General features: G+C 40.7%; 1 protein-coding gene across 1 annotated transcript in view; it reads left to right on the top strand.

Moving 5' to 3' along the window:
• LOC124612367 (protein wings apart-like) overlaps positions 1–22084 on the top strand; it is a gene marked incomplete in the record, with an annotated part of 96077 nt that overhangs the window by 54049 nt on the left and 19944 nt on the right. Inside the window, 2 exon segments of the mRNA XM_047140535.1 lie at positions 247–346; positions 10106–10288. Coding sequence (XP_046996491.1) covers positions 247–346; positions 10106–10288 — 283 coding nt within the window.

A 22084-nucleotide genomic window follows, 5' to 3' on the forward strand; every position in this document is an offset into this window, starting at 1 on the left:
CTTTTTTTTTATTTTTAAATCTTTTCTTAAATTGCCCAAATATACTCAGAATTTTGAGTTTATGTCAAAATAATAAAAACGAGATAACTCGGGGTTTTATGTGAAAGGGTAATATTATTGATTTATCTTACTACTATTACAAACAGTTTAATACTTATAGTTTTCTGATATTACATAATTATTTAGGTGTTGTCATAGAATGTTAATTTTAATTTACTGACAAAGTAACATACTATTTTATTGCAGTCTCTTCTTTTCCTAACGAATTTGGTGGAACATAATACTGAGAACAGAAAAATTCTTTTTGAAGCAAGAGCCCCTGCTGGACCAGATAATGTTTTTCACTGTAAGTATTAGTTGAATTCTAAGACAACAAACAGAAAGTTTGTAAAAGATGTGATAGTATCTTATATCTTCACAGTAAATTAGTTATTATTGATTGTAATGAATATTAGAAATTGCTGTTCAGTTACCGCAGGCAAAAAATATTGTTCAACTCCTAACATGGAATGTAACTGTTTGTGTCCTCCAGCTTCCTTCTTTTTTTTTTTTTTTTTTTGTAATCTCTGAAGTTTTTCTTATACCACGAGTAATTTTGGACAACATTCTGTTCATTGGAAAAAAGCAAAAGTTGCAGGGCAAGCAAGAGAGACACTTGGGAATAAACCTTACTGTCTGCAAAATTTGAGGGTTGCAGTCTGAGTTGCATTTTTAATTTTTTATATTGACACAGATTTGATCCTTCAGGGAGTTCCCTTTCCAAATACTCTGGGACATTTCATGTCATTCTCTATTTGGTCACCTAGCCTGAAGAGTGTCTGGTAGGTAATGAGTTATCTGATGTGGGTGTATCTCTCACCCCCCCCCCCCCTGCCCCCCCCCCCCCCCCCTCCCAAATACACATGCAAATAAATGTTTGTGTCTGCATATTCTGTTAGCCTAAAACATTTTATATAATGAAAGAAAATTTGAAATTGATAAAAAGCCACATTCTACAAGGAACAAAAAGACAAAGAACAACATGTGAAACTATTTAGATACTGTACTTTTGAATATAAATGGAAACTCATTGAAATCCGCCTTTCAGAGTTACTTTCTTCAGTAAAAGGTTTGGGTGTATGTGGGAACAGTCATTCTGCTTTGACTAACACTGTTGGTGGTGTTGTGGTTCTTGTAAGTATGCTTCACCAAGTTCTATATGCAGTTGCTTCGGTATGACTTAAGACAACAGAGCCACACTTATTTCTAGTTTTGATTATTTGTGTCTGATTGAGGGCACAGGGCCACTTGTGAACTGAACATTACATTCATCTTGGGATCTGTATGTGTGCACGCAAGTATGACACCATAAAGCATCACTTTGGCTTACCAAGCTCTGTCAAAATTCATTTACAACCACCAATACATTCTATCAAAAGTTAATGCTGACTGAGATTTCCGATGCTGTTACACGATGTTTATAGTCTATACATGATTACCAATGCATATTTCATATGGTTCTCAAATGAAACATTAAATTTGGATTGTGTACATGCAGTGAAATGACCTGTTGCTTCTCCTCAGCGTGCTTTTTGTAGCACTGTCCTATATTTTTCTGTTTTAGAATAAAGTGCACGCTGTGTAACAAATAGATACAATATTTGAAAACACAAATTTAAAAGTGATTTATATTTCTTTAAGTGCAAAGAGATGATGATATGCCCAAAAACCCTACAGCTATGTAAACAACACAGCCAACCTACTTCTCCCCCCACCCCCTCGCCTCTCTGTTTCGTCCATAAAATGTCATAACTACTTGTTCTTTTTCTTTCCTCTTCGTTTCATCAATTATTTCAGGCCGTTTTTTCTTTTCCTCTCCTGTTTTTAACTGTATTGTGATTAGTAGTTTGAGTTTTTTGTTGCTTGAAATATTCTAATTAATCTTCTTCTGTCCTACTTTTTGTCATTTTCTTAAAAGCATGTCACTATTTTTTTGATGTTTTGTTCCCACCCTTTGCTCTTTGGCCCTGTAGTTAACACATGCACAACTTTACATTTTTCTGCCCATCTACACTTACTGTTTCTAACAAAAGCCCATTGCTGTCTTCCTTGTTTCATTTGAAATAAGAATAACTGTGTCTGCAGATTCAAGACAATCACTGTTCTGTGATATATCTTATTTCCCATATATTTATTTGAAACTACTTCCATTGTTAATTTCTTATTTTTTATCTTATGGTAGAAACTATTTTAAAAAATAAAAATGTTGGTCAGTAAATTATAAGTATTACAGAGGGGCCGAGCAGATGACACCTTTGGACGATGTCAGGAATCGTCTGGAAGCGCTCGTGGCACTAAGAAAACATGAGTTCAGTGAATCATTTATTGTGACAACTTTACGAAGGGTGGTGCACTGTTGGCTGTTTTTGCCTCCTGCCCTGGTCACGGACAGAATCTCGGCGTCGGACGCTGCGCCAGTGCATGCGCCTGCATCTAGCGAGATGACGTTCCTCTTGTGCCAATACAGATGTTTAGCCCATCCTGGTACAGCTGCTACTGGCGGAGAGAGTGTATTCTTGCCCACTCCATACCTCTTCTTCCCTGGACCACCACATCCGTGGTGTGGTAGGCAGCAGGTGTTGAACCCAGTACTGCTGGGCTGGTTGTCATCTTCCGTCCCACACTCAGAGAGTACAGCACCTGGTACTGCGCTGCTGGTAGTTAATCAGCTCTCCCAACAGTAGTGGTTGGTGTGACACAGCATGAAGTTTTTCAGTGGAGTTCAGCTCTGTGGCATTCCACGGCTGGCTGGTACTGCACTGGTTGATCTTAGACAAGACTTGCTAAAACAATATGGTCATGGAATGGAACGCCACTGACACGGACTACATTGTTCCCATTGACCTGAACCATGCTATCTTACTTGGAGCTGGGTTCCAGTATTTAAAGAGCTCTCCTTAGTTCTTTTGCATTCGGTTACTAGTGATGACCACATGTGGCCTCATTATTCTGCTGCTGTTGCCTTAACTCTCTCTTAGTAGCTTGTTAAATTGGTCTATGAATGTTTTCCCTAGCCATGGCTATTGCTTCTTGCGGCATTCTGTCGTACGAACTAGTGTGCGTGTTATTTTGCTTAGTCACTGTCCTTTTCAGCTTTCCTGCTGTGTATGCTCTCTCTCACTCAGCCACTGCAGAGTTGCAGACTGTGCTGCCTGTCTGTCTTGCATCACTGTGCTTCCTGGTCCGCCACTAGTCATGGCATAACCAGCCTATTTTACGTCCAGGTGGTTGAACTCCGTTACATAATTTATAACTTGGAACCCATATTACTCTGTGCTGTAACAGTATTTACTGACATGTTATGAATTTCATTACTGATTACACCTGTAAAATTCTACGGTTAATCGTGGAAAAAACATAGTAGAAACTAAAACAGGCACTGAGTATAAAAGATATTTAACTCCATGTGGCAAACTCATGATCCGCAACGTATAAAGTGCGCCATTAAGAATAATAGCGAATTGATTAAACATTAGGTACCATTATTCCAAATGGAGCAAGTTTTTCCTCCCTTACATTACTAATTTTTATATCAACATCCCCATTAACCAGTCAGCTGATATGTGGAAAAAAATACTTCCACACAAAATATTCTAGATGGGACAATAATAAAACTCATTGAGCTCTTAATGTAAATACTTTATTTCAACTATTTTTCATTTCACATTTCACATTCAAAGAGAAGTAAGTATGCAGGACCAAAAAATTAGTCACCATCTGGAGGTATCACACTAATACTATTTAACATTGCCTCTAACCTTGATAATGACCTGTCAGATGAGGAAGTATGTCCACAGGTTTCTCCAGGCATGCCTACCCAGCTGAAGCCACGCATTGATATTCAGATCCTACAGAGCTACCGAATTCTTTGACTGCTCTGTATCACACGCTACTGCAGATACTTTCTTTGAGGTTGGAATTGGATGATTTAGTGGGCCATTCAAGATGCAATAGGGTGCTAAGTGTTAGTCAAACCAAGAACATATGTATACAGCCCTTTGAACATGGCTGTTATCATCTTGGAAGTCACTAATGTCTACAGTTTACTAATAATGAAGATGAAAGAGAAAGATCAGTTTTATGTTTAGGTATCCTGCATACTCAATTCGCTAGACAAATAATCAAACAACTCGTATTAATGAGTTTTATTACAAAAGGCAGTTACAGTTACTTAACTTTGATGTGAGTCACATGCAAAGGGGCGACATGTAAAATAATCAGTTTTCTTCAGAATAGACAAACACAAGTCTGTGCCACATAGAGATTCCTAACAAAGTGGCTAACATTGAAGCTGCTGCTATCAAAGTGTGCTGCCACCAGTCGGCTGTGCGATTGGCTGACTTCTCACAGCCATCTCTTCTCTACCATTCCTGACTGCCATGCCAGTGCTTGACTTTATGCTGTAACATACTCCCCCCCCCCCCCCCCCCCCCCAAAGTTATCAGCCGAGGTTGTATATAGACCTTGACAGTGGGGAGTGGGGACCTCAGACTTCCGGTTATACTGCACCATCTGGCCTTCGGTCTGGTGAAAACATCCACCAGAAAACAACCAGAAGGCTAGGCGTCCACATCCTGAGGCCCATAACAAGATTTAGAAGGCGTTGGCTGCTCCAGCATGGGTGTGTCCAGCTCCTTCGGTAGGACAAGAGGAGGCAAAGGCTCCGTCTCCATGGGGTTGTCCCATGGTGTCGTGATGACACCCTCTGGTGGCTGGTGTGGCCGCACTGTCCTCAGGATCTGTGAATCTGGGGGAAGAGGTACAGAAGGATCATCGTGCACATGTCGGTGGCGAATTTTCTCATAATGTTGACCCTGCAATCCGTCTAGGCATGAAATGCTACACATACATGCACCAAGTCGACGAAGGATCTCGTCGCGCATCCACTGTCTGCTGCTGCTAAAAATCTTGAAAAACAATATCATGCAGTGCAAAGCAATACTTGAGACATTCCTTTGGCACCGGATGCTGGGGAGGTTGGAGCAGTGTCTGATGGCAGCAGCCATGAAGCAATTCTGCTGGTGGTGGTCCATCTCGTGGATGCGAACAATAGGAGGTGAGAAACAGGTGCAGTTCTTGATCCCTGGTGTGTGTGGTGTGAAGTTTGTCCTTCTGCTGCTGAAGATTCTGATAAAATGTTCTGCTTTGCATTTTGCCTGTGAATGGAACAGTGCAGTAGTCAGATGCTGTAAGCTATTGCATTCACAGAATGTTTCAAATTTATTTGACATGAACTGAGGGCCATTGTCCAACACTATGACTTCAGGCAGACCTTCAAGGCAAAATATAGAGGACAATGCTTGGACTGTGCTATGTGACATTGTTGAGTTCATTGGCATAGCAAAAGGAAACTTGTTATAAGATTCTATCACAATCAGCTAACATATGTTCGTAAAAGGTCCCACAAAGTGTACGTGCACATGTTGCCATGGTGATTGCGACTAAGGCCAAGCAGAGAATTTTTGTGGTGGAGCGGTTGATTTTCCGCACATTCGTGACACTGTGACAACACGCTAACTGTTTCGTACGAACAGTCCTCCAGTGTCCTTGGTGAAGTAACTGCAACACTTTCTTTTTGCAAAGCTTTGGGGATTAACACACGTGACTGTCCACTCTCATTTTGAACAAGAATCACACCTTTCTGTATAGCGAGGCCATGCCAGCGTGCAAAGTATCAGCGAACTAAAGAGTGCTTTATGCTATACAATGAGCGAGGCCAAGATGTGCAAATGTACGGTAGCAAAAAATTCAAATCTGAATCAGCTTCCGTGGCCTGTGCAATTTTCCTACAGTTCAGAGGAAAGGACTGAAGCAATTCAGAATTGTGAGCATCGATGTGACAACAAGATGCAGCAGATGCGTCAAAGTCTGAATCAGGGCCAATCGGAAGATGTGGAAGTACATCCGAATTACCATGTTGAGCTGTCGGACGATACACAACCTCGTACTGGTATTGAGACTACAAAGCCCCCCTTTGCAATTTTTGGGCAGTTCGTACAGAAACTGGATTCATTGGATGAAACAAGGACTGCAATGGCTTGTGACCCATTACTAAGAAGAAATTTCTGCCGTGGAAATAATGGTAGAATTTGTTCACATCATAGTCAATAGCCAATGCCTCTTTCTCTACTTATGAATCGTTACACTGAGGTTTAGACAACACTTTTGATGCAGAAGCAATAGGCCTGTCTTTATCACCAAATCTGAGCAAAAGCACTGCACTGATTCCATAAGATGAAGCATCAATTTGCAATACATCTGGTTTGTCAGGATCAAAGTGAACCAAGCATCAATCACAGAGCAATGCATCTTTAAATTTTTGAAAATTTTCTTGGCACTAGTCTGTCTAAACAAAGGGGACTTTCTTGGGACACATGTGATGCAATGAACCTGCGATTTGTGCAGCATTCGGTATGAACCGAATATAATAGTTCATTTTCCCTGAAACTGACTGCAATTCTGTGACATTGCAAGGAACTGGCAGGTCATGTATGGCTAACAAATGTGACTGAAGAGGATGTACATCTTGACTGTTTATGATGTGACCAAGATATTGCAATTCAATTTTTAAAAAATCACACATGTCCACTCCGCACTGGAGCCCTGCATCAGATAACGCATGAAAAAAAGCATGCAAATTTGCAATGTGTTCTTGAGCTGTACAACCTGCTATGAAAATATCGTCCAAATAGTTTGAACAGTTTGGTGCTTGGGCAGTCAGCTGTTCCAAAGACCATTAGAAAATGGCAAGTGCGGAAGCACTGCCAAAAGCCAAATGCAAATATTTAAACAAGCTCAAATGAGTGTTCACAACACACACGGTTTGAGATTCTTCATCTAGTGGTATTTGAAGATATTCGTCGTGCAAATCAATTTTTGAAAAGTAGATACCAGCGCCTAACCTGTCCATGAGATCCTCTGGGTGTGACAATGGATAAGTATCAATCACAGTTTGTGGGTTGACTGCAGACTTGAAGTCAACACAGAGGCAAATGCGTTTGGGGAGCAAAACCAGTGGACTTGCCCAGTGACTAGCTTTTATGGGTGCAGTTACTCTGCTATCTTGCAATTCTTTAAGTTCAGCAGCCACTTTGTCCCATAATGCAATGGGAACAGTTATGGCCGAGCAAAGTTGCAGCTGAGTGTTGTCTTTCATAGTAATATGTGCAACAAAATTGTTAGCCTTGCCTTCAGAAAACAGTTCATTGAATTCTTTCAGCAAGCTAGCTACACTGTCTTTAGCATTGAATGCAGTCACTGAGAACACATAATCCTGAATTGAATTTGAAAGCCAAACAAATCAAATAAATCGAGGCCAAATGTGTTCTCACAGTCACATGATTGTAGCACAGTGAAAGTCACAGTTCGCGTTTGCGAACGATACATGGCAGGCAAATACGTTTTCTGAGAATGGGAATGTCCATTATGAGTCGACTGGTGTGTGCTAGTTTTAGGCAGGCGTGGGGAGCCTAACAGTTCATATGTGTTACGATTCAGCATTGTAACAGACACACTCATGTCCAACTTAAATTACACACATTTTCCCCTAAGATGCAAATAAACAAAACGTTTGTTGTACTGGTGTAGCACTGAAAAAACTGTTTGCTTACTAGTTTTGCTAATTCCTGCAGCAGGTTTTGAATACACTGCCTTGTTGCTAATTTTGGAATAGGCAAATGCAAGAAACAGGAAGTGCAAACAGTAAAAATAAGCACACAAGTAAAGAAAATTTCTGCAACACCCAGCTGAAAATACAGAATAGAGAAAACACTATAAGAGACACTGTTAAAACATGTAAACACATCCCTGCAATGAAAAGATGAGCACAATTAACGCACCAGCAAAACAAAAAGCCCACAACAAAAAACAGTCACAATCTATGGTAGTGTGGCTCTGTTAAGAAGTTGTCACTATGATATTTGTTCACCTCGTCACCATTGTTGTGTTTAGGTATCCTGGATACTCGTTTCACTAGGCAAACACTCAAACAGCTTGTATTAATTTGTTTTATTACAAAAGGAAATGACAATTACTTAACTTTGATATGTGTCGCAAACAAAGGGCGACATGCAAAATAATCAATCATCTGTAGAATAGACAAACACAAGTCTGTGCCATATAGAGATTCCTAACAAAGTGGCTAACAGTGAAGCTGCTATTGAAGTGTGCACGGCACTTATGTCCTCTTCACATAGGGGCCGCTGCTGTTGTGTCGTCATCCTAGAGGGTGGTGGTCGGTCCTTGTGCAATTGGCTGACTTACTCTCACAGCCGTCTCTTCTCTATCATTCCCGACTGGCGTGCTGGCACTCGACTTTATGCCATAACAGTCAGCATTTGATCACCAGTGATGTTGGAAGAAATGTCATGGTTAATGTTCACCTGAGTGAGTGAGTGGGCTGAACTTATGATGCACAAAACATCACATAACCACTTCCAGCCTGAACTGTACCCTCCCCACACTGCATATTACATGGGCCCTTCAGTGCACCAACACCTTGTTTCAGTTGCAAAGAGGCAGAATTGCAGCTTGTTGGCTGCTCTACTTGCATTCTGTCAGCTACAGCCCAGTGTCTGTGTTGTTTGGTTCTTTGAAGATGTGAAGCTTTATGTGCTGCTGTGATCAATGGCCATTTGTAAAAAAATCATCATAAAAAGTTGACAGAGAAAGGAAAATCTGCAAACCAGAGCTGCTTGATGCAGAATTAAAACATCTCACCAGTGCATTGTTCAAGAATGGTCATTTTTTCACCAAGGGAAAAAGAGCATTAAGACCGTGTAGAAATCGTAGCAATGCTCAAGTGCCAGTGAAATAGAAAATTTTCCTGTATTTGACTAAGGAAGTTACTGACTGGATAGGTAAAATCGTGAAAAACTTTAACGTTGCGGTAATCTAAAAAACCATCCGGAATATCCTAGATCACATAATATCGGTCAAGGATGCTCACCAACCGCATGGAAAAGCAAGAATTTATAGGATACCATGTAGTTGTGGATACCTGCGTGCTGTTGGCTGCTCCTGTACTGTGCCTGCTTCCATGGAACCCGCTCACTGATTGGCTGCTGTCATACTGTGGCCATGAAACCCAAGTGCTGATTGACTGTAGCATCACTGCACTGTAAATTGCTGTGTTCACACTTCACTGTCAAATTTCATGAGTTCTAGTTTATTGTGCCCACACATAATACCACATTTGACCACGTTCCCTTCTTTCTTTATTCGTTGATCGTCCTCGGTGTCAACTTACTGCGTTGCTACACTGGCTGAAAAATGGGGTGTGAAAGAACAACGCTTACTGCTTTAAATGATGCAGCCTGACAGATTCACAGTTGTGTTTCACAGTCTTTAACTTTCACTCCGGATGTTCAAGGTATGCAGTTGTCTTTGCAGTGTTTCCCCAGAAACTTGTTGAGATGGACTTGCATCCAGCGATAGCAGCAATTCCCGTCATGGTAAAAAACATTTGTGATTGTCAAAGTGTGACATGTCTCTGATCCATGCCAGTTAAGATGTTTTTTTGACCACTATGTTACACTGCTGCAGTCGCTATGCCATTCCTTGTAGACAAGTTGGACATTCCACATTATACACTTATAAGTCAGGCAGCTGCATTCACAGTGTGGTCATTGGCGCATCCAAACATGATAGCTTGTTTCTGACATTCTGTCACACATCCACATTGATCCATCTTACTGCACTGATTCCATACCCCTGACTGGCTCATATGCCATGATTTACACCAGCAGTGGAGGGTCACCAGGTACCACTTCTATACTGCTCCACAGTGACCAGTCTTTGAAGGAGGGTGGGGACTAATATTTCGTGTGGTTAACTTATCGTCATTGGGGTGCAAATTAGCAAGTGTGATACTGAATATTGTTATCAGTAACTTAGAGACTAAATTTTTAATGAAGTACCACAAATAACAAACCAATGAGGAGAAAACTGATATGTATTACATAAGAAAATTTAAGAAGTATAAAACATAAAATTATCTTTCAGTACTAAATGACTTAAGGTAAACTAAGGCCTTTCTCTGTGTGCTAATGTGGTGTATAACTTCCAGATAACACCAAAAGTGCCGTGGAAGCACTAGTAACATTCTTCTACCAGCAAGAACAACAAGCACGTGTTGAAGAGGGTAAGACTGATGCCATTTTGGATGGAAAGAAAGATGCTGAAGTTCAGGATGAAGCTGCACAGGCACCTAAAACACAAGAAGAGTTTATTGAAGAAACTGTAGCAAAATGTAAGTGACATTTTTGTTTTGCAATAATTATTTTTGTGATAAATGTGAAGCATTCCAGATTTTGTTATATTAAACAATGAAAAATCCAGGATGGTATAATGATAGTATTATAAAAAGGATAGGTTGCTACTCACCATATAGTGGAGATGTTGGGTCGCAGATAGGTACAACAGGAAGACTGTTAAACACGTGTAAGCTTTCGGCCAAAAGGCCTTCTTCGAATTAGACAACACACACACACACACACACACACACACACACACACACACACACACACACACACACACACACACACACTCAAATGCAGCTCTCACACACATGATCACTGTCTCTGGCTGCCGAGGCAGTCACACACACTCATGCAAATGTAACTCACGCACACATGGCCACTGTCTCTGAGAGAATGGTTGTGTGTGTGTGTGTGTGTGTGTGGTGTTTAATACAAAAGGAGGTCTTTTGGCCAAAAGCTTTCTTGTTGTATAGTCTTTTTGTTGTGCCTATCTGCATCCCGACATCTCTGCTATACGCTGAATAACAATCTATCCTTTTCATAAGATTTTGTTATCTGTTGTGTATTTGCATCTGTATTGTTGGTGCATATTGGATACATTATTTTTATAACATGGCTTGGTTATATGTAATGTTGGAAAGCCAAAGATTCATGATTCACCTCTATCTACCTTTGTTAAATATACAATTTTGCTTCACTAAACTGAACCTTGAAGTTGATCATTGATTTGGAATTTTAAGGAGAAAAGATGTAAATTTACTTCATTTTCATCATCTTCATCATCAATCTTTTGACTGTTTGACAGCTCTCTATCTTCACCTATTAGAAACTAATTTCTTCATGTCTCCATAAAGACTCTCGTATTATGTATAGCTTTTAAAAATGCCATTCACAGTCTCCTTTGGGATATCTTCCCTTGCAATGTTCCTTCTAGAACATTTGCAAGGAACTGGTTGTGTCATATTGTGAGAAATCCTCATGTGCTTGTGTCTTCTTTGTTTTGTTGTTCTTCTAAATGGCCTTTCTTCACCAGTTCTTGTGGGTGGTTTTATCTATCCATTCTATCTTTTACAGGTCTCCAGCAAATTACTTCAAATGCTTAGAGAGATTTCATTTCATTTTCGCAGTTGTACCTTGTAAGATTCTTTGGAGATTTCTTTCATCGGGAGCTGTCACACCCATGTCATCCATAAACCTTAGCATTGGTATTCTTTCTTCTCCATTTATTCTGATACCTCTAAAGTATTCTTTGCGTTCATTTACTGCCTGTTCTATGTACAAGGGTAATCCCAAAATTAAGGTCTCCTATTTTTTTTTTTATAAGTACAGAACTCTGTTTGTGTGGCAGTTGGTCACACTGTTACGAAGAGTGCTTCACGCACTGTGTGTAAACATGCGCACACCGCACTGAGGTGCTCAGTCTTGGCTTGGCAGCCATTGAGAATGGAGCTCCCATTGGATGTTACCAACAAGTGCAAATTACGCACAGTTACTCACTTTTTGAACACAAAGGGCACTGCGCCGATTGAAATCCATCGCCAACTGACGGAAATGTATGGTGAGTCATGCATGAATGAATGTCAACAATGTTCGTAAGTGGTGTAGAGTGTTTGCAGCTGGTCGGACCGAAATTCACAACGAACAAAGGAGCGGGAGACTGTCAATTTCTGAGGCAACAGTGTTGAAGGTTGAGCAAAGCATGCATGAAGATCAGCGGATCACCCTGGATGATCTCTGCATGTTGGTTCCTGAGGTTTCCCAAAGCGCCACTCACAGAATTTTAATGGAAACATTGAACTACCGGAAGGTGTGTGCAAGATGGGTGCCACGCATGCTGACTGAGGACCACATGTGGCAACGAGTTGATGCTTCCCGCACATTTCTTCACTGCCTTTCAGCCGAACGGGACAACTTTCTGTACTCAATTGCATGGGTGACGAAATCTGGTGGCCATACCACTTTACATCTGAGACCAAGCAAGAATCACACCAGTGGCGGCATCCTTCTTCGCCAAAGCCGTGGAAATTCAAACAAACACAGTCTGCCGGTAAAGTCATGACAGCCGTTTTCTGGGATCGGAAAGGGGTATTGTTGGTCGACTTTATGCCCGCTGGGACCACAATTAATGCTGACAGGTACTGTGAGACTCTGAAAAAACTCAAACGGGCAATTCAGAATCGGAGGAGAGGAATATTGAGCAAGGGCATACACATTCTCCATGACAACACTCGCCCACACATTGCTTGGCAAACTGTTGCTCTCATGCAACAATTTCAGTGGAACATAAATCACCCTCCCACCCACCTACCCACCCACCCACCCTATAGTCCTGACTTGGTGCCCAGTGGCTATCACCTGTTCCTTAGGTTAAAAGAACATTTGGCCGGAAAGCGATTCAGCTCCGACGACGAGGTGAAAGAAGAGGTTCATAACTTTCCGAACAGCATGGCAGCGAGCTCGTATGACTTGGAAATAACAAAAATGCATCAACAGAAATGGTGATTTTGGCGATAAATAGCTAAATGTTCAAGCTATAAACTGATGTAAACTATTATAGAAATAAATAGGTCTATGTACTTATAAAAAAAATAGGAGACCTTACTTTTGGGATTACTCTTGTATGTTGAATAGAGATCTAATGCTTTTAAGAATTTTGGCTTCTTTTTTGTATTTATTGTCTTTACAACTGTTGTTTGTTCTTGGTATAGTTATTTATTATTCTGTGTCTGCAGTCTAGTTTAATCATTTCTAGAATTACCATTAGTTTGTTCTAGGTGACAGTGCCAAATGTTTTCCTGAGGTTTATGTAAGCTATGTAATTTTTTCTATTGACCCTAAAGCTTTCTTCAGCTGTACTGCAAAAAGGTGTAGGATAGCTTCTCCTGTGCATCTGCTTTCTCAGGAGCTAAATTGGCTTGAGTTTTTTTTTTCCTGTGTATTATTCTTTTTAATATTTTTGATGTGTGAGCTAGTTTGCTAAAACTCATGATCTTCCATTTGACTGCTTTTTTGTTCTTTGAAATTATTATCATGATACTTTTCTGAAAGGCTTCTTGGATAATGCCAGTTTTAGGTATATTATTGATGAAGACAGGTATCACATGCTTAATTTCTGGTTTTAATGCTTTTAAGTATCTCACCTGGAGGTTATCAATACCACTAGCCTTCTTTTCGACTCTTCAGTATATTCTTTCCATCTGTTCACTACATCCTCAGCTTCTATAAGAATCATTCCCCCCTTGGAGCATGTTGAATTACTGCATTGTTTTCTTTTTCAAGAATGATTTCTTACCTGATTGTGATCCTTTTCTATGTTACCTTTTCATAATTTTCATTTCTTTTCCCAGATATGGCTTTCAGCCATTCTTCTTTAGCTCTTTTTTGCTTGATTAAGTTCTTTAGTCTATTGTATTGTGATTCATTTTCCCCTTGCACTTTCTTCTTTGTTCAATTAATGCAGTAATGTGAGCATTTAGCCTCGGTTTACTGGGCTACTTTTGAGAGAGACCAATTGTGTCCTTTGCTGCTGTTTTTGGTGCCTTTTTTAGGTTTTCCCAACTCAGGTGTTTGTTGTATGACCTTCCTTCGGTTGTAACTTCACCAAATTTCTATAGTTTTCTTGAGTACTCAACATTCTTAATTTATCTGTTGCCGCTTTCTCAGGTTTTTACCTTGAACTTTGAACTTTTTTTTAAATTGTAGTTTGTACTACATTGCAACTAAGTTACAGTTGCTGAATATATCAGCTCCAGAATAAGATTCATTTTGTTACATGTGGTTTCCTTGTTCCTTTCTGATCATAATGTAAAATTATTTGACCATAATATAAGCAATTTTATGTCACCTGTTATCAAGAGAAAGAAAACTGGTGTTCTACGGATCGGAGCGTGGAATGTTAGATCCCTTAATTGGGCAGGTAGGTTAGAAAATTTAAAAAGGGAAATGGGTAGGTTAAAGTTAGATATAGTGGGAATTAGTGAAGTTCGGTGGCAGGAGGAACAAGACTTCTGGTCAGGTGAATACAGGGTTATAAATACAAAATCAGAAAGGGTAATGCAGGAGTAGGTTTAATAATGAATAGGAATTCGGGTAAGCTACTGCAAACAGCATAGTGAACGCATTATTGTGGCCAAGATAGATACGAAGCCCATGCCTACCACAGTAGTACAAGTTTATATGCCAACTAGCTCAGGAGATGACGAAGAGATTGATGAAATGTATGATGAGATAAAAGAAATAATTCAGATAATGAAGGGAGACGAAAATATAATAGTCATGGGTGACTGGAATTCGATAGTAGCGAAAGGAAGAGGAGGAAACATAGTAGGTGAATATGGAATGGGAGGAAGGAATGAAAGAGTAAGCCACCTGGTAGAATTTTGCACAGAGCATAACTTAATCATAGTTAACACTTGGTTCAAGAATCATAAAAGGAGGTTGTATACATGGAAGAAGCCTGGCAATACTTGAAGGTCTCAGATAGATTATACACTCCTGGAAATGGAAAAAAGAACACATTGACACCGGTGTGTCAGACCCACCATACTTGCTCCGGACACTGCGAGAGGGCTGTACAAGCAATGATCACACGCACGGCACAGCGGACACACCAGGAACCGCGGTGTTGGCCGTGGAATGGCGCTAGCTGCGCAGCATTTGTGCACCGCCGCCGTCAGTGTCAGCCAGTTTGCCGTGGCATACGGAGCTCCATCGCAGTCTTTAACACTGGTAGCATGCCGCGACAGCGTGGACGTGAACCGTATGTGCAGTTGACGGACTTTGAGCGAGGGCGTATAGTGGGCATGCGGGAGGCCGGGTGGATGTACCGCCGAATTGCTCAACACGTGGGGCGTGAGGTCTCCACAGTACATCGATGTTGTCGCCAGTGGTCGGCGGAAGGTGCACGTGCCCGTCGACCTGGGACCAGACCGCAGCGACGCACGGATGCACGCCAAGACCGTAGGATCCTACGCAGTGCCGTAGGGGGCCGCACCGCCACTTCCCAGCAAATTAGGGACACTGTTGCTCCTGGGGTATCGGCGAGGACCATTCGCAACCGTCTCCATGAAGCTGGGCTACGGTCCCGCACACCGTTCGGCCGTCTTCCGCTCGCGCCCCAACATTGTGCAGCCCGCCTCCAGTGGTGTCGCGACAGGCGTGAATGGAGGGACGAATGGAGACGTGTCGTCTTCAGCGATGAGAGTCGCTTCTGCCTTGGTGCCAATGATGGTCGTATGCGTGTTTGGCGCCGTGCAGCTGAGCGCCACAATCAGGACTGCAGACGACCGAGGCACACAGGGCCAACACCCGGCATCATGGTGTGGGGAGCGATCTCCTACACTGGTCGTACACCACTGGTGATCGTCGAGGGGGCACTGAATAGTGCACGGTACATCCAAACCGTCATCGAACCCATCGTTCTACCATTCCTAGACCGGCAAGGGAACTTGCTGTTCCAACAGGACAATGCACGTCCGCATGTATCCCGTGCCACCCGACGTGCTCTAGAAGGTGTAAGTCAACTACCCTGGCCAGCAAGATCTCCGGATCTGTCCTCCATTGAGCATGTTTGGGACTGGATGAAGCGTCGTCTCACGCGGTCTGCACGTCCAGCACGAACGCTGGTCCAACTGAGGCGCCAGGTGGAAATGGCATGGCAAGCCGTTCCACAGGACTACATCCAGCATCTCTACGATCGTCTCCATGAGAGAATAGCAGCCTGCATTGCTGCGAAAGGTGGATATACACTGTACTAGTGCCGACATTGTGCATGCTCTGTTGCCTGTGTCTATGTGCCTATGGTTCTATCAGTGTGATCATGTGATGTATCTGACCCCAGGAATGTGTCAATAAAGTTTCCCCTTCCTGGGACAATGAATTCACAGTGTTCTTATTTCAATTTCCACGAGTGTATAATGGTAAGACAGAGATTCAGGAACCGGGTTTTAAATTGTAAGACATTTCCAGGGGCAGATGTGGACTCTGACCACAATCTATTGGTTATGAACTGTAGATTAAAACTGAAGAAACTGCAAAAAGGTAGGAATTTGAGGAGATTGGACCTGGATAAACTGAAAGAACCAGAGGTCGTAGAGAGCTTCAGGGAGAGCATTAGCTAACGATTGACAAGAATGGGGGAAAGAAATACAGTAGAAGAAGAATGGCTAGCTTTGAGAGATGAAATAATGAAAGTAGCAGAGGATCAAGTAGGTAAAAAGACGAGGGATAGTAGAAATCCTTGGGTAACAGAAGATATATTGCAGTTAATTGATGAAAGGAGAAAATATAAAAATGCAGTAAATGAAGTGGGCAAAAAGGAATACAAACGTCTCAAAAATGAGATCGACAGGAAGTGCGAAATGGCTAAGCAGGGATAGCTAGAGGACAAATGTAAGGATGTAGAGGCTTGTCTCAAGAGGGGTAAGATAGATACTGCCTACAGGAAAATTAAAGAGACCTTTGGAGAAAAGAGAACCACTTGCAAGAATATCAAGAGCTCAGATGGAAACACAGTTCTAAGTAAAGAAGGGAAAGCAGAAAGGTGGAAGGAGTATATAGAGGGTCTATACAAGGGCGATGTTCTTGAGGGCAATATTATAGAAATGGAAGAGAATGTAGATGAAGATGAAATAGGAGATATGATACTGCTTGAAGAGTTTGACAGATCACTGAAAGACCTAAGTCGAAACAAGGCCCTGGGAGTAGACAACATTCCATTAGAACTACTGACAGCCTTCGGAGAGCCAGGCCTAACAAAACTCTACCATCTGGTGAACAAGATGTATGAGACAGGTGAAATACCCTCAGACTTCAAGAAGAATATAATAATTCCAATCCCAAAGAAAGCAGGTGTTGACAGATGTGAAAATTACCGAACTATCTGTTTAATAAGCCACGACTGCAAAATACTAACACGAATTCTTTACAGACGAATGGAAAAACTGGTAGAAGCTGACCACGGAGAAGATCAGTTTGAATTCCGTAGAAATGTTGGAACATGTGAGGCAATACTGACCCTATGACTTATCTTAGAAAATAGATTAAGGAAAGGCAAACCTACGTTTCTCACATTTGTAGACTTAGAGAAAGCTTTTGACAATGTTGACTGGAATACTCCCTTTCAAATTCTGAAGGTGGCAGAGGTAAAATACAGGGAGCGAAAGGCTATTTATAATTTGTACAGAAACCAGATGGCAGTTACAAGAGTCGAGGGGGATGAAAGGGAAGCAGTGATTGGGAAGGGAGTGAGACAGGGTTGTAACCTATCTCCGATGTTATTCAGTCTGTATATTTAGCAAGCGGTAAAGGAAACAAAAGAAAAATTTGGAGTAGGTATTGAAATCCATGGAGAAGAAATAAAAACTTGGAGGTTTGCCGATGACATTGTAATTCTGTCAGAGACAGCAAAGGACTTGGAAGAGCTGTTGAACGGAATGGACAGTGTCTTGAAAGGAGGATATAATATGAACATCAACAAAAGCAAAACGAGAATAATGGAATGTAGCCGAATTAAGTCGGGTGATGCTGAGGGAATTAGATTAGGAAATGAGACACTTAAAGTAGTAAAGGAGTTTTGCTATTTGGGGAGCAAAATAACTGATGATGGTCGAAGTAGAGAAGATATAAAATGTAGACTGGCAATGGCAAGGAAAGCGTTTCTGAAGAAGAGAAATTTGTTAACATCGAGTATAGATTTAAGTCTCAGGAAGTCCTTTCTGAAAGTATTTGTGTGGAGTGTAGCCATGTATGGAAGTGAAACATGGACGATAACCAGTTTGGACAAGAAGAGGATAGATGCTTTCGAAATGTGGTGCTACAGAAGAATGCTGAAGATAAGGTGGGTAGATCACGTAACTAATGAGGAGGTATTGAATAGGATTGAGGAGAAGAGAAGTTTGTGGCACAACTTGACTAGAAGAAGGGATCGGTTGGTAGGGCATATTCTGAGGCATCAAGGGATCATCAATTTAGTATCGGAGGGCAGCGTGGAGGGTAAAAATCGTAGAGGGAGACCAAGAGATGAATACACTAAACAGATTCAGAAGGATGTAGGTTGCAGTAAGTACTGGGAGATGAAGAGGCTTGCACAGGATAGAGTAGCATGTAGAGCTGCATCAAACCAGTCTCTGGACTGAAGACCACAACAACAACATGTCACCTGTATCACTTTGTTTTATCCGTGTATATCATCATCTTGTGTGGTTATGAAATAATGTATTTGTGATCACGAGCTCTTTTTCTGTGCAAAAGTCAATAAGTCTGTGCCCTCCTTTATTTCTAGTTGCTAATTCATACCTACCTGTCACTTCAGCTTTCTGTATGTCTTCTGTCACAGCATTCTAGTTACCCATAATAATAAGAGTCTCCACATGTGTGTCTACTACATATTGCGGATTTCCCCAAGTTCTTCTTATACTACTTCCATTTCATCATCACTATGTCAATATGTTGGCATATATACTATGTTGACAGCTAAATCTACTGATTCAGCTAACAGAGAGTCATTGATATTACAGTCACAGGATCTACATTTTTTTTTGTTTTGTTAAGTGCACAATTTTACATTTCTGAACATTTAAAACAAATTACCAGTCTTTGTGCCACTTTGAAATCTTATCAGTCTGGCTTAATATTTATGCAGCTTCTTGCAGATAGAACTTCATTATATATAACTGCATCTTCCGCAAAATGCCTGAGGTTTCTATTGATACTGTCTGCAAGGTCATTAAAATAAAATGTGAACAGCAAGGGTCCCAACACACTTCCCTACAGCACACCTGAGACAACGTCTACATCTGACAATGACTCTCTGTTCAAAGTAACATGCTGCGTCCTCCCTATCACGAAATCCTCAGTCCGGTCAAAAATTTTGCTTGATACCCCATATGATTGTACTTTTGACAATAAGTGTAGATGTGACACTGATTCAATTTTTTTCTTCTTTTAAAAAAAAAAAAGAAGTCGAGGAATACTGCATCTATTTGACTGCCTTGATCCAAAGCTTTCAGTATGTCATGTAAGCAAGTGAGAGTTAGGTTTCACGTGATCGAAGTTTCCAGAATCTGCGCTGGTAGTGTTGGCATGAAGGAGGTCACTCTGTTAGATATACCTCATTATCTTTGGTCTCACAATATGTTCTAAGAATTAACAACAAATCGGGTATATTGGATGGTAGTTTTGTGGATCAATTCTAATACCCTTTTTGTCAATGAGTGTGAGCTGTGCTTTCTTCCAACTGTTGAAAACCGTTTTTTGCTCAAGAGATCTATGACAGATTATAGTTAGAAGAGAGGCTTCTGCCCCCACATGCTTATTTAAAGGTTTGGTCACATGGGCACTCCTCTATTCAGTGCAGATACTCTCATCTTGACCACCATTCATAATTTTCATAATAATTTCATATAAATACTTATGATAAAACAGATGAAAACCTTTGCAGTCATTTTGAAATCTCTTAACAAACTCACTTGTATGTTATTTGAACAATTGTAAACAAATCACAAACACACATATTGCCACTTTTGGCACTCAAGTCAAAACACTAACTCCACCTATTTCATATGTCACAGCTACAATTCAATACATGTCAAAAGTTATTGGAATATTAAGGAAGAAAACTCGTGATGATATGATCATTTGTGTGTCTGTGGAGGAGTTCATAGTTATGGCACTGTTTATGTGAACAAACTAAATTGTTTATAATATTTTATAGTTGTATAATTACAAAAATAATCTGATCATTATATTGCAGATATTATCCTCTTTCATCTGGTGTATCACAAGTGTGACTTTCATGGTGGATTCAGTTGTTACAATTTACCATAATCTGTTTCGTAATAATGTTTATAATTTTTTAACTAGTAAAGCTTCAGACATGGATCTGTGTTTAATGAGCTCGTCCCACTGCCACAGTTCCAAAACTGTCATTGGGTTTTCCTCTAGCATGCTTGTAACAAGTATTAATAAGTTTTCATTAAGACCAAATTAGCGGCTACATTTCAAGTCACAGGTCCCTCCACATTAGCTTGTCCCAAGACCATACTGCTGGAACAAACCTCTGTTTCTGCCTAGAAAAATTCCAGTGAGCATTTGGGCTCGTGCCTTACTAGCTGCCTTTACTTCCACTTAGCTCTTCTGTCACAGTCCACCTGACAGCTTGCCGCCCCAATTCACATTGGCCCACAGCCGACCTGTCAGATTCATTCTGTCCTGTGACAGTCAAACAATCTGCTTGTAAAGTCACATACCTCAACTTCATATACATTACTCACCTGCTGTGTGATATATGAAGTAGCACCATATCTCACTGTTCACATAATGTCAAGTAATACCAGTTTTTCCAGATACTTAACTAAGCCAAGACTCGTGTAATAATTTTGTGAGTGGTAAGTCAATTAGCATGAGCATTAGCACCAGCAAATGTACACACATATTAACTTAAACGTAATTAATGTATCTTTCCCTAGACATGCTAGTAATAATTTGGTAATCAAGTCTTAGAATGAGATAGTAACCAAACTGATTTATGTGAAATAAATGCTCATGTTAGTGTTTTTTGTACATGCAGCACCCAAGATTCGAATATATTGTCATTTTCATATTTTTTTTTTCCTTCTTCATGCATACGCACATCCACAGCTGTTCCTGTAGTTGCATCAGGTTGGTGCAACTGGATTCTTTTGTCCAAGGCAGTCATAGTGCTGTTGTACACCTTCCACACTCGTCAGTATACAGCCAGCAGTGCCGTGCCACCCATCGCGAGCCAAGCCTTATCCTATCAAAGTGTTCAAACAAAAATCCTAGTGATTGAGCGCTCAGTGATTCGTACCCATGACTCCTCAGTGATCAAGCTAGAGAAACCCTTCCTCGTTCACCGTGTGTCCTCTGTGTTTAAATCTCAAGTGAGACTACCAAGTCAACAATAAATACATACTAAAACTGCTGGATATTCCCCTATATTAACTGATAATAGACAAATCATTTTAAATTTTGAGAAAACTCCTTTGTATCCCACAAGTTACCTGTGATCTAATTGACAAAATAAATGATTTCCATGATTCTAAATCTGAACATTACATTTACATACTGACACAAGAGAGAACAATCAAACACTGTGCTATACATCGCATTACTCACCTCACCCCCATGCTTCAGACTTAATCCCCACGAGTTATTTCCCACACCACAGTTGTATACACCTCTCTCTTCACCTCTGACAATAATAATATCATCATATGTATACACATATACCAAAAACAAATCACTTAAACTGTCCCTATCTGCTCATGAACAGTAAAGTTCCTATAATCCTTATTTAAATGAAATTTCTGCCTTCAATTCCAACAGTATGAGTTGTTTAAATCAGGTTACACAACACATCCAGAGACACATCTAACATTGAGAAACCCACAGAATTACTTATAAATATACAACAAGGTAAATGTACACTTTATACACTTGAGCACGTTGCATTCTCTTCATTCCCTTCTCTTCCTCAACACCTCTTATACTCATTATTTGGCACTCTTTCTTAGACTCAGTTTCTTCCTCACACTCTTCCTCAACGATTGGTAGCTGGGACAAGGCACGTGCCACTTTGTTGTATGTCCCTTTTATATACGCAATACGATATCTAAATTTCTGCAGAAACATGGTCCATTTAATCAATCAGTTGTTCAACAGTTATTCTTGGAGGCAGCTTAAAGCTTTATGGTCAGTAAAAACTATAAGTTCTCTGCCATCCTAAATTTTTGGAAGCCAAATACCACAGCCAGTAACTTCTTTTC

This window comes from Schistocerca americana, chromosome 1, assembly GCF_021461395.2.
Source record: "Schistocerca americana isolate TAMUIC-IGC-003095 chromosome 1, iqSchAmer2.1, whole genome shotgun sequence".
Classification (NCBI taxonomy): Eukaryota; Metazoa; Arthropoda; class Insecta; order Orthoptera; family Acrididae; genus Schistocerca; species Schistocerca americana.